At 43.8% G+C, this 18043-nt stretch overlaps 1 protein-coding gene across 4 annotated transcripts in view; it reads left to right on the forward strand.

The window, feature by feature from the left end:
- MAP3K3 (mitogen-activated protein kinase kinase kinase 3) overlaps positions 1-18043 on the forward strand; it is a 67865-nt gene that overhangs the window by 22224 nt on the left and 27598 nt on the right. For all 4 annotated transcript variants that reach the window (XM_040989475.1, XM_040989476.1, XM_040989477.1 and 1 more), the window contains 2 exons: positions 5562-5661; positions 10647-10760. In XM_040989475.1, coding sequence (XP_040845409.1) covers positions 5562-5661; positions 10647-10760 — 214 coding nt within the window. The remainder of the gene's footprint in view (positions 1-5561; positions 5662-10646; positions 10761-18043) is intronic.

Consider the following 18043-nt stretch of genomic DNA (forward strand, 5'->3'; position numbering starts at 1 on the left):
TCACGGGAAGCTGCACCAAGTCCATCAGTTGTGAAATACTTTCAGATCCTTTGAGAACAGAAAAAGAGCCAGTTTTTCAGTCTGTATCGTAGTCTTCATTGAGGAAGTGAAAGTAGTGTTACAAAACTCTTCTGCCCTTTTCTCCATTCATTGTCAGTGTTATAGTTATTATTGTCTGTGTGTGGCCAAGATAGTGGAGAAAAACGTGATTGCACTTCTAAAGTTTTGGGTTGTTTTTTGTTTTTAAAGATTTATTTTATTTTATTGTTTGCAAAGCCAGATATACAGAGAGGAGGAGAGACAGAGAGGAAGATCTTCTGTCTGGTGATTCAGTCCCCAAATGTGACTACAACGGCCGGTGCTGCGCTGATCCAAAACCAGGAGCCAGGAACCTCTTCCTCCAGGTCTCCCATGTGGGTGCAGGGTCCCAAGGCTTTGGGCCGTCCTCGACTGCTTTCCCAGGCCACAAGCAGGGAGCTGGATGGGAAGTGGAGCTGCTGGGATTAGAACTGGCGCCCAAATGTGATCCTGGCGTGTTCAAGGCGAGGACTTTAGCTGCTAGGCCACCGTGCCGGGCCCGCCTAAAGTCATTTTAAAAAATTGTTTTAAAAGGATACAGAACTCTGGTGATAAGATATTTGGGACCCTTTTTTTGTAAAGGTGCAGTCTTTGTGCACATAAATGTATATTTCCTGCTGCTATCCCTCTTTCCCCTCCCCCACCTTTTTCCCTATGTTTTTCAGTGTTTGGAGAGGCGAGATTATGCCCACAAGGATGGGATCTTCCTTCCCCACAGGACCTAAAATACCTCCAGAAATTCTTAGTTGTGGTAGTTCTCTGCAGCTTGCACCTTTCAGCCCACTGAGAGGCCAGTTCTGGGAGAAGTGGATAGCTGCTGGTCTCTCTCAAACAGATGCATTCATAGCCTGCAAGGAGTCAGAGGCTGCCTGTGGAAACATTGTGGAAAGTGTGGTCTGCTATTTCCTTCTGGGTTCCAGGGCTGTTGCTGACATAGAGGGAGAAAGGTCTTCTGAACTCAACCCAGCTACTTGTCTTGTGTGCTGCCATTAGCTGGGAACTTTAATTGTCACTTCGTGTTGCTGCTTTCCACACTTTCTAACCTGATTGAATTTTGGAGGGGTGACCAAATTCAGAACAACAAAGAGGTTTCAGATGTAGATATGAAATCAAAAGCTCAATTGTGTTGGAGCCTAATTATGCAGTTACGCTCTCCTAAATTACCTGTTCCCTAAGTAGTGTGCAGTTACAGTGAGAGGACCTACACTCAGAAGTGTATGTGTCTGGGTTTGGAGAAGCTGCCAGATTGAAACCACAAATATGTAAGGTGGTCAGGCAGGAATGGCCTTTTGAAGCCCTGAGCGGCAGAACATTGATATCAAGGTTTTGAAAGCTGTGCATTCTCTTTTTATGGAGCTATTTTCAGGAGCCATGGCATTTCACTGTGTGTATGCTGTGTGTGAAATTGAAGACCTTATAAACTTGGTACAGGAAAGCCAAGTTCAAGCTGCTCTGTGCCAGAGAGCTCTAGTTTCGTGTATTTTCTTAGGATTTTTGTGGAGAATATCATTGTGGGCTTTCTGTACTTTTTTTTTTTTTTTACAAGGATTATGGATAATGTCAATGTGAATCATAGACCATTACATAATTAGAATTTAGGGTGGAGAAAGCAGTAATGAATTTGTCAAGTGGCATGGTAAGTGTCCTTTCTGGTGGACTAACAAAGGCTGGCAAAGGAGGGTCCTTGACTCCCCTCCCTCTTAGCCCCAGGACAGCACAGGGAATGGTAGATTGGGATCTCCTCTTTGAAAGTGACAGTGACAGGACACTGATTGGTGTTAACCATCATTGATGGTTATCAGAGGTGTCAGATCCCTGTTTGAGACACTGTCCTAAAAATACCTGTTATTCAGCATAATGCCAGCAGCTTATATCTTCCCAAACTTATAAGTCCTGCTTTCTGATTTTGACCATACTTTGAGGCTGCTCTGGAAGGTTTTGACTGGTTTATCACCAAATCAAAGGCAGGAGAATTTATCTCTGAGCCTGCTCCTTTCCCAGACTGTCCTCAGGACAGCTGAGTGGGTTTATGCTACTTTCTTCAGAAAGACTGGCCTCTTTTTGAACTGTTGTTGGGGAAGTGTGATTTGCAATTAGGATTTCAGAGGAAATCATGCTCTCAGAAGGTTCCAGAACACCATCACACCTACAAAATCCCACCTCCTATCTAGATAGTATCTAACAGTATAATTTCTTGAGATAGTTGTTGTAAGAGGGGAAAAAATGATAAGGATCCAAGTGTGGATGGATTTCCTAGTGGAGATGAACTAGGAAATCGGTAATCTAATTTCCAAAAATGAGAGGTAATGATGAACAGAGAATGATGGGAAATTAGCTTCTGAGTTGTTTAACTTTGTATGAAGAATAGATTGCATATAGTATAATTTACAGTAATATTCTGTCACTGTTATCCAATAAAACTTTGTACTGTTATGAAAATGTTTTATCTAAATGTGGTTAGTGAGACTGAGGAACCAATTTTTAAACTTAAGTTACCCACATACATCTAGTGCTTAGCATAGTTCTAGAATATGAAGGCTTTTTTTAGAACAATATTTTTAATAGATTTTATTTTTTATAATGATTACATGGTGGATCAGGGATATGAAGGCTTTTATGCTCTGCTCTGATTGAGCCAAACTAGCACAGAACAATATTAAGAAATTATCAGATTTCATTCAAAGCCTGTGGCCTAGATACCTCTTTGCTGTGGCCTGTTACTTGTTCCTCTGGTCATGCCACCTCCTGCTCCGGGAAGGCGGTAAGGTGTGAAAGCGTTCCTGTGGGCAGGGAAGAGGGCAGGGAATGGAGCGCAGGCTGGGTGCTGCTGCGCTGTGTGCTAGCGAGACATCAGGCAGTCGAAGAAAAGAAAGTTGTTTTGGTGTGCATCTCCCACACGTATTTTCAAGTGTTTGTTAGCTATTGCAACTCTTCTCTGAATTTTGCTGTTTGTCTTTTGAGTTTTCTTTTTCTTCATTTTTTTCTTAACAAGTGTAATGTCCAATTTGGTATTCCTTGTTTGACTTTAAATTGTTTATTTTGCGATGAGACGTTTCAATTTATTTTGAGAAGTTAAAATTTTTGTTAAGTGTCTTCTTTCATCTTCAATATTTTATGTTTATACTTGGTAAGACTTCCCTTATTCCAAGATTTTTGTTACTCCTGTATTTTCTGTATACCTGTGTGTATATATCAATTACTATATGATATTCTCTTCTGCTTATCTTTTTGCTGTTATTTGTTTATATATGTCAGAAACACAGAGACAGAGGAACAAAGATCTTCCGTCTACCTGATTAAATGCCCGCAGCAGCCAAGGTTGAATTAGGCTGGAGCCAGAAACTTCATCCACATCTCCCATGCATGGCCGGCACAATGATTCAGTTAGCTAATCTTCCACCTGCAAGCACCAGCACCCATATGAGTGAGGGTTCATGTTCTGGCTGCTCCACTCTCCATTTAGCTCTCTACCTGTGGCTTGGGAGAGCAATGGAGATGGCCCAAAGCTTTGGAACCGTGTACACACATGGGAGACCAGGATGGGCTCCTGGCTTTGAATCAGTTCAGCTCTGGCAGTTGTGGCCACTTGGAGAGTGAACCAACAGATAAATCTTTTTCTCTGTCTCCCCTTTCTGTAAATCTGCCTTCCCAATTAAAAAATAAATAAATAGATAGATATAAAAAAAGAAACAAATTTCCCATGGCAGGAATCTAAGTATTTGATCCACCAACTGCTGCTTCCCAGCGTATGCATTAGCAGGAAGCTAGAATGAACACCTGAGTTGGGACCTGAACCTAAGCACTCTGATAGGGTGTGGGCATCACAAGCAGTATCTTTTTTTTTTTTTTTTTAAGATTTATTTATTTTTATTGGAAAAGCAGATATACAGAGGGGAGGAGAAACAGAGAGGAAGATCTTCCATCCAATAATTCACTCCCCAAGGGGCCACAGTGGCTAGAGCTGAGCCAGTCTGAAGCCAGGAGCCAGGAGCTCTTCCGTGTCTCCCACACAGGTGCAGGGTCCCAAGGCTTTGGGCCGTCTTCGACTGCTTTCCCGGGCCACAAGCAGGGAGCTGGATGGGAAGTGGAACTGCCGGGATTAGACCTGGTGCCCATATGGGATCCTGGCTAGCCACTATGCTATCACTCCGGGCCGGGAAATCTGATTTCTAAAGATAACCAGCATGAGGCATGTTAAATGGGAATACTGAAAGTCCTGAGATAAGGTACTTTGGAACTGAAATTGAGCTTTTAGGACTGGTGCTTCAGTCTCTTACGTTTTCTAGCTTATTTCTTTTTTTTTTTTTTTTAAGATTTATTTTTATTATTTTTTTATTGGAAAGGCGGATATACAGAGAGGAGAGACAGAGAGGAAGATCTTCCGTCTGATGATTCACTCCCCAAGTAAGCGCAACGGCCAATACTATGCCGATCCGAAGCCAGGAGCCTCTACCGGGTCTCCCACGCTGGTGCAGGGTCCCAAAGCCTTGGGCAGTCCTTGACTGCTTTCCCGGGCCACAGGCAGGGAGCTGGAAGGGAAGTGGGGCTGGCCGGGATAGAACCGGTGCCCATATGGGATCCCGGGAGTGCAAGGCGAGGACCTTAACCACTGCGCCACCGCGCTGGGCCCTTCTAGCTTATTTCCTAACAAAAACAGTTGGAGCCGTTTTTTTTTGTTGTTGTTTTTTTTTAATGTATAAATTTTATTTTTGAATAATGATTACATGATTGATCAGGGTGAGAAGGATCAAGGTTTAGGGATAACTGGGTGAACTCATTGCTTCCAAATTTGCTATTTCTTTTTGTTGTTCCTGGGGAAAGGGGAGAGACCACTCATGACTTTCCACACAACCCGGCACCCAGGGAAGGGGAACCACCACCTCATATCAGTACCTCACTGTGATACTTTCATTGCCTGCAGGGTGCATGTTGAGGAGGTAGAACAAGTGATTGGGACTGAGCAGTGGTTATAGGAGCCAAACCTGAGAAGTAGGGAGGGTTGCTCTGGTCAGTAGGTTCAACTACCACATGGGATGCTGTGTCCATATTGACGTGCCAGTTCAAGAGTTGGTTCCTTGTCTTCCAATTCAGCCTCCTGCTAAAACATGGCAACAGCTAATGGTTCAAAGGCTTAGAAACCTGCCACCTCCTTGGGAGACCCAATTGGAGTTCCTGCCCTGGTGCCTGGCTTCTCTGTTGTACACACATGGGGAGTAAATGACTGGACGGAAGCTCTGACTTTCCCTCATTGTTCTTCTTTCTGTCACTTTTTCAAAAAGATGATGAGTAAATGCTAAGAAAAACCCCAAGAGATGTTCAGATAAATGATGAAAAGGTAAAAGTAAGTAAGAGGAAAAAAAATGAGAAAAAGGCAAATTGAGGGAAAGCAAATACAGAATCCTGTGTTGTGGGGGAAAGAAAGAAAAGAAAAACATACTTGGACCATTGTTTTCTAAACCCTACGTTTCCGTCCTGTTTTTCAGAATTATAGCGTTTAGCCGGCCTGTGAGATATGAAGACGTGGAGCACAAGGTGGCAGCCGTATTTGGTCAACCTCTTGATCTACATTACATGAACAATGAGGTGAGGTAGCATGGAGGGTGTGGGACAAGCACAACAACTCTGCTTTACTGAGCTCTGTTCTTCTGATGTCATCTGCAGGCTTCATTTTCCCAGAGCTCCTTTCCTTAATTCCAGCAACTTTTAGATTCCTATTTTTCACTACATGGGAAATCACACATATATTTCCTACTCATTCAGTAGCTCTACTGCCATATGATGGAATCAGGTATGGTTTTAAGGCCGAAACTTATATTGACATTTTGCAGGGCTACTGAAGCAGGGGCTTCTGGGTGGGTTGAAGAAGTGTTAGAAAACTGGGAGGTAGACTTTCTGTAACGGTCATACGTGCTGAAGTCTTCTCTGAGAGAAGGTTACAGCTTATTTCCAAAGTTAGCACCTGTGTCAGTGCTTTCTCTGGTTACCTCCTCCCTAATGCCACCATTCCGTGTTTACTCCTACTTTGAACTCAGAAATTCATTCAGTGTCAGTTATTCAGCTGCTTTCCCAGCTCCATCACACCTACTAAAAACTGTACTCAGCTCGCGGTGGTGGTTTGCATCAGTCTGAAAGATGTATTCACGTGCAGTAAAAGCATGCACTTTGTGGGAATTGAGTTAGTGATGGCAGGACAGGAGAATTGGGCAGCATTGTAGCTCCTTGAGAGTTAAATTCTCACTATGTAGTCTTTTTTTCTTGTTTTTTTTTTTTTTAATAAAAAGTTAATTTTCCCTGATACTTTAGGGCTGAAATCTAAAGATTTATTTTATTTATTTGAAAGAGTTATAGAGTGAGGGGGAGACAGAGAGAGGTTTCCCCAAGTGGCTCCAACAGCCTGTTCTGCACCAGGCTGAAGCAGGGCACTTGGAACTACATCTGAATTTCCATGTGGGTGGCAGGAACCCAAGTACTTGGGCCATCTCTTCTGCTGTTTTCTAAGGCACATTAACAGGGAACTGGATCAAAAATGGAGCATCCAGGACTCAAACCAGTGTCTATATGGGATACTGGCATCACAGGTAGTGGGTTTACCTGCCACTGCACAATGCAGCCTGATGGTGCTGAGTTTTTGTTTTGGTGCCTAAACACTCTCTAGTTCCCTACCTACAAAATATACAACCTCAGTTGGATGTATTGTCAAATAACACAAAAATAAGATTATATGATCTTTTGGTTTAGATAGGGATTTGTTTTGGAAATATAGTAAATTTGGGAATAGCTATTTGGTTAATAAGTAATGTAGATGCAAATATTTTAAAGTATATAAAACTAACATTTTAAAAATACAGAACATGAGCACCCAAACATGTAAATGTGAAATGGAAGTGGAGGTGCCAAGACTCAAGCAGACACAGGGTATAAGTTGTAGACAGCTATGCCACAGCATCTAGCCCTTGGTGCCTGATGTAAAATTTAAAGAAAAGAAAAGAAAAGAAAAAGAAAGAAAGAAAGAAAAAAAGAGAGAGAGAGAAAGAAAGAAAGAAAGAAAAGAAAGAAAGAAAGAAAAGAAAGAAAGGGAGAAAGGAAGGAAGGAACGAAAGAAAAGAAGAGAAAGAAAGGTAGGTAGGTAGGTAGGTAGGTGGATAGATAGATACTGGTTAATTCCGTATTTTAGAGTGCCTGAGAGGATTTTTGGCTCTGGCTTCTAACTTTACCATCCTGCTAGTACTGACCCTGGGAGGCCGCGGGGGAGTTAGGTACCTGGGTCCCTGCCTGGCTCCGGCTTTCACCTGGCCCGATCTCAGCCCCGGCCCAGCTTGGTCTTGGCCCTTGGTTCTTGTGGGTATTTGCAGAGTGAATAGTGGATAGGAGTTCCCTTTCTTGACTTGCTCACTGTGCCTCTCAAATAAAAAACATGAATAAAATCCCTCTTACAGTATATGGCTCAGTGCTTTTTAGCATATTCACAGAATTGTGAAAGCAACACCTTAGTCTAATTCCAGAATGTATTATCACCCCAAAGAGAAACCCTGTACCCATTAGCAATCACTCTCCACTTTTTTGCAGGCCCTGGCAACAATGTGTCTTTTTTGTGCCTTTGAATTTGCCTAATCATTTTTTAATTTGATGTAAGTGAAATCATACAACATGTAGCCTTTTGTGTGTGGCTTCTTTCACTAAACATATGCTTTCGAGGGTCACCCAAGTTGTACCAGGTATCAGCACTTCATCACTTTTATAATTGAATAATAAATATTCTGCTTTACAGATATCTCCCTTGTCACATCTTGTATCCATTCATCTGTGATGGATACTTGGGTTGTTTCCACTTTTTGACCATTGTGAGTGAGGCTGCTGTGAAGATTTCTGTAGAAGTTTTTTCGTGAGCATATGGTTTTAGTTTTCTAACATGGGAGGAGAACCAGCATATGGGGGGAGAACTGCTGGGTTGTAAAGACTGTAAGTTTTTGAGGAACTGTCTGATTTTCGAACACAGCTGTACCAAGTACATACAGTGCTGTACATTCAGCGGCACTGTGTGAGTGTAGCTCTTTCTCTGCTATTCTTATCATATTTGTTATTTTCTTTTTCCTTGTTTTTTTAGATAGCCATTTTAGTAAGTAATATATCATTGTGTTTTTGATATGTATTACCCTAATGATTAATAATGTGGAACATGTTTTCCTGTGTTTATTGGCTATTTGTATATCTTCTTGGGACAGATATCTAATCTTTTGCTGACTTTTTTTCTTTTTAAAATTTTTTTCTGCTCATTTAAAAGATTGAATTATTGAAGATTATTAGGAATTGCTGCCATTGTTGTATTCTGTGCACTGGATAGCAGTGTTATAGAGTGGTGGTTTTGAAAGCTAACATCTACTCCAATGATTTCTTTGTACTCCACCCCAAATAGTCTTTTTGTATTTCCACTGAACATCACTTGGGAAGGAAGTAGTTTTGTAATATGAAATGATGTGAAAAAGATTATCCCATTCCATGAGTAGTTCTAAGATTTTCTTTTAAATACCGTTCTTAGTACTTATCTTTTCTCAGCTTAGGACTTAGAGCGCTCATGTCCTTGTATTATAATTAGGAACTGAATTTTTGTGTGATTTTGTGTTTGTCACACTTGTACAAGATCTTGTATTTGGTAGGTCCTGGGCAAGCACACACACACACACATAGCGATTTTTTTTTTTTTTTTTTTTTTTTTACTTGCTGGTTCACTCCCTAAATGACCACAACAGGCCTGAGCCAGGCCGAAATCAGGAACCCCGATTCCACCTTGGTTTCTCAGTGAGTAACAGGGACACAGACACTTGTGCCGTCACCTGCTTCCTCCCAGATGCATCAGCAGAAATTGGGTTGAAAGTGCAGTGGGGCCAGCTCAGCAGGGTAATCCTCAGTCTTGGCACTGCCAGCATCCCATATGGGCAGCAGTTCTCCTGGCTTTTCCATTTCCAGTCTGAGTCCTTGCTTACAGCCTCAGAAAGCAGTGGAGGACGGCCCAACTCCTTGGAACCCTGCCACCCAAGTGGGCAACCCGGAGGAGGCTGGTGGCTTTTGATCAGCTCAGCTCGAGGCATTGCAGCTGTTTGGGGGAGTGAACCAGTGGATGGAAGATCTCCCTGTCTCTACTTCTCTCTGTAAAATGTGCCTTTCCGGGCCCGGCGCGGTGGCGCAAGTGGTTAAGTCCTCGCCTTGCACGCCCGGGATCCCATATGGGCGCCGGTTCTAATCCCGGCAGCCCCACTTCCCTTCCAGCTCCCTGCCTGTGGCCCGGGAAAGCAGTTGAGGACGGCCCAAGGCTTTGGGACCCTGCACCCGCGTGGGAGACCCAGAAGAGGCTCCTGGCTTCGGATCGGCATAGTATCGGCCCATTGCGCTCACTTGGGGAGTGAATCATCGGACGGAAGATCTTCCTCTCTGTCTCTCCTCTCTGTATATCCGCCTTTCCAATAAAAAATAATAAAAATAAATCTTTAAAAAAAAAATGTGCCTTTCCAATAAAAATAAATCTTTTTTTAAAGACAATTAAAATGAATACATAAAAAGAAGGCAGGTGAGTAGCCAGATTTACACTGGAACTCTTCTCTGGAATGGGAGCGTCCCTATTGGCAGCTTAACCTGCTGGGTCCAGCACCTGCTCCTGTACTTACATATCCTCTGCTTTTAAAAATGAATAAATTAATTTTTTGAGGGATGAGAGACTGAAGAAGAGAGAGACAGAATGCTCCCACCCACTAGTTCTTTCCCCAAATGCTGCACTAGCTGGGCCTGGACAAGCCTGAAACAGGGAGCTGGGAAACTCAATCCATGTCTCCCACACGGATAGCAGGAGCCCAGTTATTTTAACCATCATTGCTGTCTCCCAGGGCCTGCATTACCAAGAAGCCAGACAGGAAACAAAGCTGGGTGCTGAACACAGTGTGCTGGCATCCTAATTGGTAGGCTGAACGCCAACTCCTGTCCTCTGCTCTTAACAGTGGATTAGACTTACCTGTACTCAAGAAGATTCTCTCTCTTTTCTTAAAGATTTATTTTATTTTTATTGGATGGTCAGATGTACAGAGAGGAGGAGAGGCAGGAAGATTTCCATCCGTTGATTCACTCCCCAAGTGGCCGCAATGCCGGAGCTGAGCTGATCCGAAGCCAGGAGTTAGGAGCTTCTTCTGGGTCTCCCATGTGGGTGCAGGGTTCCAAAGCTTTGGGCCGTCCTTGACTGCTTTTTCACGTCACAGGCAGGGAGCTGGAAGGGAAGTGGGGCTGCTGGGATTAGAACTGGTGACCATATGGGATCCTGGCGTGTTCAAGATGAGGATTTTAGCCTAGTGGCTACCATGCTGGGCCCAAGAAGATTCCCTTTAATGCTTCAATGGAATGAAAACAGAAGAGATAGTTTTTATATATTCTAGTCACTTATGTTGTCTTTAAACATTAAGATATTAAAATCTGAGCCCCAATTAGGGCTGGTCCCTATTGTCCTTATTTTTGCAAAAACTGGAACAGTGAGATTTTATATTTTATTGTATTTTATATTATGTCCTATTTCCTTTTTCTGTGTCCAGCTTTCCATCCTGCTGAAAAACCAAGATGATCTCGATAAAGCAATTGACATTTTGGATAGAAGCTCAAGCATGAAGAGCCTTAGGATACTGCTGCTGTCCCAGGACAGAAACCATGTAAGTAGCCCCTGTCCTGGCCAACATCTGATGACAAAGCTTGCTTCCCTGAAGGAGTTGCCTTGTCTCCGTGACAGAGTTTTTCAGCCACTGCTGAAGTGACAGCATGAGACACAGTCCAGCCCACTGAGTCGGTGGCCAGCAGTCCTTCTGCATTTGATGTCACTGAGAATCCAGATTGTCACTGTTAAAGTTGCAGCTAAAGGGTGTTTACCTTACAGTGTGGGAGGAAAATGCTTTTTCCTCTATACAAATGTTGATGTCCTTTAATTAGATTTTGACCCCACCAGGAGAGATTTGATTAGTGTGAGACCCCTGGTTAGCAAAAGGCTATGAAAGATACAAAAAAAGTATCATGTGTTTGTTCTTGCTGAAGGTTTACCAATTATTTACTTGAAGGGTAGAGTGACAGAGAGAGAGAGAGAGATATCAGGGGGGAGAAAGAGAGGAATGAGTTTCCCATCCTCTGGTTCACACCCCAAATTGTCCTGTAACGAAAGGGCCAGAGCCGGAAGTCAGGAACTCAATCCATGTTTCCCACATGAATGCAGGAACTTGAGTGCTTGGGCCATCACCTGCTACCTTCCCAGGTGCTTTAGCAGGAAGCTGGATCAGAAACAACAACAGGGATTCAAGTTGGCACACTGACGGGAGATGTGACATCCCAAGTGGGGTGACTTAACTTGCTGCATCGTAACACCCACAAGGATCCCTCGGCTTCTGAGCACATTTGCGCTTCCATAGGACACGTGTTCAGCAGAACAAAAAGCCATGGGCTGGAAGACCTCATGTAACTTAGCAGCTGCTGCTTCACTAGATGCAGGCAGTATAGGGGTGAAGTTCAAAATGAGGCATTGTAGAGCTTCTTTTCTGGAAAGGTTCCTGGGGCCCTGTATTTCGTGGAATTTCGTACAGTCTTGGTCTGTCTATCTTTTTGTGTTTGTGTGTGAGGCAGAGTTTTACAGAGAGGAGATAAAGACGGTCGTTCATCTACTGGTTTATTCCCCAAGTGGTCAGGAGCTTTTTCCAGGTTTCCCACGTGAGTGCACGGTCCCAAGGACTTGAGCCATCCTCTGCTTTCTCAGGCCATGAGCAGAGCTGAATCAGAATTGGAGCAGCCAAGACACAAACCAGCGCTCATATGGGTTGCTAGTACCACAGGATAGAGGATTATCCTGTTAAGCCACTATGCCAGCCGCAACCTTCATCTACCAGTTTCTTCAGAAGTGTCCCTGTGCAGGAGAGTGTTTTTCTCAATCTCAAATATGGCTCTTTTTTTCCTCCTGGGTATGTTTTATAATATTATGAAGTAAAACATATGCCTTGGGCCTGGCGCAGTGGCCTAGTGGCTAAAGTCCTCACCTTCAATGCGCCAGGATCCCATATGGGCACTGGTTCAAATCCCAGCAGCTCCACTTCCCATCCAGCTCCCTGCTTATGGCCTTGGAGAGCAGTCAGAGGATGGCCAAAGGCTTTGGGTCCTTGCACCTGTGTGGGAGACCTGGAGGAGGTTCCTGACTCCTGGCTTCGGATTGGTGTAGCACCAGTCGTTGTTGTCACTTGGAGAGTGAGTCATTGGACGAAGGACCTTCCTCTCTGTCTCTTCTCCTCTGTCTATATCTGATTTTACAATGAAAATAAATCTTAAAAAAAACACAAATATATGCCTTACTTAATTTCTGTGTTCAGGTTACTTAGCTGCTGCCTGAGTTCCTCTGTTGCCTATCATGTAAAACCTAACTTTAATCAACGTCCCCAACCAACAAGGCCAGCTTTCACCTCCCCAGTCTCACCTTCCCACACCCTCATACTTCCCCACTTTGCAGCCCTGTAGTTTTTCTTTCTTCCCCTTGTCAGTCCATGGCTATCATGTTTTTCTTTAGGATCCAGTTTGATTTTTCTGCCACAATTTGTTCATCATTTTTGACTGAAGTCATTTAAATTATTCCTTATTCCTTTCATCATTGGGTGTAATTTGTACACTGATTTTATAGGTTATTCAGTAATTGCCATCTAGGTTTTGCATGTTTATGTTACCCCAAAAGATTATCAAGTCCCAGGAGCAAGAGCTGTCTTGTTGTTTTATAACTCCTTTCTCACCAGAACAGCGAATGCCTTTTGAATTGTGAGCAGGAGTGTAGCAGAGCTTGTCCTCAGCAAGCCCCTTCCTTCCAGAAGCTGAAGGTGATGACATAATGATATAATTGCTCGACTGGGAGCTGGCACCCCACAGTGTGCCCAGGCCCTGCCACCTATGAGGGCGACCTGGATGAAGCTCTTGTTTCCTGACTTTAGTCTAACTCTGGCCGTGTTGTCATCTGGGGAATGAATGAAAGAATGGAATATCCTCCCTAACTCTGACTTTCAGATAACGAAATAAATCTTTGTTAAAAAAAAAAACTTAGCAGCAGGGCCCGGCGTGATGGCCTAGCAGCTGAAGTCCTGGCCATGAATGCCCTGGGATCCCATATGGTTGCCGGTTCTATTCCCAACCCCACTTCCCATCCAGTTCCTTGCTTGTGGCCTGGGAAAGCAGTTGAGGACGGCCTAGGGCCTGGGGCCCTGCCCCCACATGGGAGACCTGGAGAAAGTTCCTGGCTCCTTGCTTTAGATTGGCGCAGCACCGGCCATTGCAGTCACTTGGGGAGTGAATCATTGGATGGAAGATCTTCCTCTATCTCTCCTCCTCCTCTCTGTGTATATATCTGACTTTGCTAGACTTGGGTTTTCTTCGTGAAAGCAATGGTGATTCAGAATTGTTCCTTGTTCACCCTTCGGATGGTGCCTCTGTAAATCCCATGTCTCCCAGTCTTCATCTGCATATGCAAACTACTATCATTTCCACAGTTTTTAGCAATTATCTCTTCTACCTTTTGTGACCACCTATTGCTTTACTTCCATTCCTAGCCCTGTTTGAAATGTGTGCCTTCTTCTCTATCAACTCCCTTTCTTCTGACCCTTCTGTGACAGCTTGCAACCCTCCTTCCCTTCATCCCTCAGCCAAGTTACACAGTCCTACCCCGCACCAGCCAAGGCCATACTTAGACCCCCATGTTCCTGCCTGACAACTCATGGTCCTGAGCCATCACAGAACTGCCTCTCTACACCTGGCTTCTGTTGTTGTTTTGAGGTGGTGTTCTCATCTGCTGTAGTGGTCCTTGTTGCTTTAGGTCTGCTTTGGACCATGAGCATTTAGGTTATTTCTGTTAAAGCCTTACTCATTAAACATGTTTGCATCCAGTTCTAAAATCTGTCATACTGCTGACTTTCTAGTACTATCGTCATCCCAAGTTTAACATTGTTTGGTCACTGGGAATTGAATGATAAAAGCTAAGAACTCAGTCACTATGCTTGGTTACATCAGATTCTTTCTGACAGAAGTAGAATTCTGATCTTATCCAGATATTGCACACTTCTCAAGTTTTCTGTCAGTAAGTTTGGGACTAACTTGCCAAATATCAAGGATATTTTACCGGACAGTTCTTTGCAGTCCTCTTGAAGTAATGAAGCAGGTACAGGAAGATGAACAAAACTGATGGGCCAGAATAGTTTTTGTCTAATCCCTATTTAAAAGTAATAATTGCCACTGGGACTGATGTGGCATAGCAGGTCTTGGGGGTGCCATTTTGTGTCCTCCCTGCTCCACTTCTGATTCAGCTCTCTGTTTATGACCTGGGAAAGCAGCGGAGGATGGCCCATAGCCCTGGGACCCTGTGCTCTAGTGGGAGACCCGGAGGAAGCTCCCAGCTTTGGATTAAGCTCAGTTTAGCTCTGACCGTTGAGGCCATTTTGGGGGAATGAGCAGTCCATTTGTCCTTACTCTCTATAACATCTGCCTTTCAAATAAAAATTTTTTATTTTAAGTAACAACTCAAGGAATAGTCATTTCAGTTAGCAGTTAAGATGCCTGTGTCCCATACTGGCTCACCTGAATTCCTTCCTGGCCCTGACTTCCATCTGTTGTTGCAGACTTTGGGAAGCATTGATAGAGCTACTCCCCAGTTAAGACGGCAAACAGTGACAGAGCTGAGATGGAATCCTGATGTCCCGACCTCTTGTCCAGTGCCATCATTGGCACCCAGGAAAAGGCCTTCAGAACTATTAAAACCCTGGAAAACGTTTAAGAGTATTGATAATAAAACCAGATTTATTCATCAAACCTCAATTTGGATGAACCTGTTATTTTAGAACAAAAATAAAGTAAGAGAGGCTAGTATTATGGTTCATAGGGTTAAGCTACCACTTGCAACACTGACATCCTGTATTGGAATACCTGATTTGAGTCCTGATTATTCTGCTTTGGATCTAGTCTCCTGCCAATGTGGCTGAAAAGCAGTAGATGATGACCCACGTACTTGGGACCCTTCTACCCTCATGGGAGACCCTTCTTGCTTTCTCTCTCTCTTTTTTTTTCCCCTCTCTAATGTGCTGCCTTTCAAATAAATATTTTTTAAGAAAAAAAAATAATATTAATAATAGATTATTAACATGGCATCCATTATTCTCCATATGTATAGCTCTAAAACAGATTTTTATTGTTTATCGTAATGGATTTATTTTTGATGATGTTTACATAATTGAGAAGGATGAATGCCCCATGTGAACCACTGATAGGATGAGAAGGATCAAGGAATAGGGGAAAGTAGATGAGACAGCTGCTTCCAATCTTCCTTTCTAGTCTTCCTGTTTCTGGTGTAGTTGGGGAGAGGAAGAGAGGGCCTCTCCTAGCAGCCTAACCACACCAGTACCTGAGGATGTGGCTGGCCGCTCACTTGATGTCATCCTAGAGTCCCTGATGTGCAATGTGTTTGGAGGATACTGGTTAAGTGGTTTTGATAGTTCTTGAGATGCTCAAGGTTGAGGAAAACCCTCCAAAGTCTGAGGGGTTACTGCATAGTCTACCTCAGTGTCAGCTTGCCCAAATACCTGCTGTCAAAGCTTGGCTAGGGGTATTGTCCATTTGTTCTGTCCTTCGTGGTGTTAGACACCCTATACAAGCCTCAGTGAACTCTCATGCCCCCCATGTGCATCTAAAACATTTTTAAAATGATTTATTTCTTTGAAAGCAGAGTTACAGAGACAGAGCTATCTATCATCTGCTGGTTCACTCCCCAAACGGCTGTAGAGCCGTTCATGTTCAAAGCCAGGAGTTTCTTACGGGTCTGCCGTGTGAGTGCAGGATCCCAAGAACTTGGGCCAATTTCTAATGTGTTCCCAGGTATATCAGCAGAGAGCTGAGTCAAAAGTGAAGCATCCAGGACTTGAACCACCTCCACATGGGGTGCCAGCACTGTAGATGGTAGCTTTACCCACTATACCATGGTGCAAACCCGCTAAAACATATTTTAAAAGGTTATTAACAAATTAATTGATGGTAAAGCTATACATTTTAAATAACGTGGAATGTTTCCACAACTAAAATATCATGGTTTTCCATGCCATTATCTTTGCACCATTAAAACAAAGGACTTAAGAAAGAAAAAAAGGGGTCTGGCAAGTTAACCTAGTGGCTTAAGTCCTCACCTTGTATGCACCGGGATCCAATATGGATGCCAGTTCATGTCCCAGCTGCTCCACTTCTCATCCAGTTCCCTACTTGTGGCCTGGGAAAGCAGTGGAAGATGACCCAAAGTCTTGGGTCCCTGTACCTATGTGGGAGACTTGGAAGAAGCTCCCATTTTCTGGCTTAGGATGAGCACAGCTCCAGCTCTTTCAGCCATTTAGGGAGTGAATTAGCAGGTGGAATATTTTCTCTTTGTCTGTCTCTTTCTCCTTCTCTTTGTAAATTTGTCTTTCCAAGGAAAATAAATCTATGAACAAGAAATTGTCTCTGAGCTCCAGCCTGCCATTCCTTATCCTGTATTACATATCAGGTGAGCGCAGCCCCTTCCCCCTTAATTTCCCATGCATAGTTGAATACACTTACTTCTTTTACATCATATCACCAGATCTTTTGTTAAAATAATTTGTGGGTTGACCTTCTGAAACTTTTCAGAAGTTAGTACAAATCTTTATGGTTGTGGTTTCCTGGTAATTTTTCTTATTGTTTGAGGCACAGCACACAAAGTTCTTCAGTGAGATGTGTTTTGTTTTTGTTCTGTTTTGTTTTTGTTTTGTTTTGTTTGAGAGAGATTTATTTATTTGAAAGGCAGAAATAGAGACATGAACAAGCAGAGGTAGAGATCTTCTATCTGCTGGTTCACTTTTGAAATGGCCACAACAGCCAGGGCTGGGCCAGATAGCTAGGAGCCAGGAACACGATCCTGATGTCCATGTGAGTGGCAGGGGCCCAGTAACGAGCCGGCCTCCACTGCTTTCCCAGGTGTATTAGCAGGGAGCTGAATTGGAATCAGGGTAGTCGTGACTCAAACCTGCACTTCACTGTGGGATGCCTAGCAGTGAAGATGCCCCTGACCCGTATCAGAGTGCCTGATTCAGCTCAGGCTCCTGAGAGGCAGCAGGTGAGGGTTCAGGTAGTTGAGTCCCTGCCCCCCACGTAGGGAACCTGGATTGAGCTCCTGACTTTGGCTTGGCCCAGTTCCAGCTGTTGAGGGTATTTAGAAAGTGAGCTGGCAGGTGGGAGCTGGCTCTTGAATAAATAACAAGTTTCATCTGGCTGCAGGCCTTCACACCTGCGGGCTCTCCTTGCGCTCTGTGAAAGCGTGACTCACTGCCTGCTCTGAGCGTGGTTGTGGCTCAGCAGCATCCTATCAGCTGGAAGTGTATTAGATGTGAGTCTCTGAACCCAGTCCCTCCTGAGTCAGATTCTGCAGTTAACACAAGATCGTGGGTGATTCATCTGTACATGAAAGTGTGAGAAGCCCTTTTCTGTAACTTTCAAGGGATCCTGTCATTTGCTTTCCAAAGTGGTGCTACAAATTCAGTCTTCCCTTTTACAAATCCCTGTTGTGCTGGCTGTTGAACCCCCTTTCCTGTCTCAGCTTTAGAATTTTTTTTAAGATTAATTAAAAATTTTTTTAAAGATTTATTTATTTATTGGAAAGTCAGATATACAGAGAGGAGAAGAGGCTGAGAGGAAGAGCTTCCATCCAATGATTCACTCCCCAAGTGAGCGCAACAGCCGATGCTATGCCAATCCGAAGCCAGGATCCAGGAACTTCTTCCGGGTATCCCACATGGGTGCAGGGTCCCAAAGCTTTGGGCCATCCTTGACTGCTTTCCCAGGCCACAAGCAGGGAGCTGGATGGGAAGTGGAGCAGCCGGGATTAGAACCAGCGCCCATATGGGATCCCGGCGCGTTTAAGGCAAGGACTTTAGCCACT

Source organism: Ochotona curzoniae, unplaced genomic scaffold, assembly GCF_017591425.1.
Source record: "Ochotona curzoniae isolate NIBS_2020 unplaced genomic scaffold, NIBS_Ocur_1.0 contig_523, whole genome shotgun sequence".
NCBI classification, from domain to species: Eukaryota; Metazoa; Chordata; class Mammalia; order Lagomorpha; family Ochotonidae; genus Ochotona; species Ochotona curzoniae.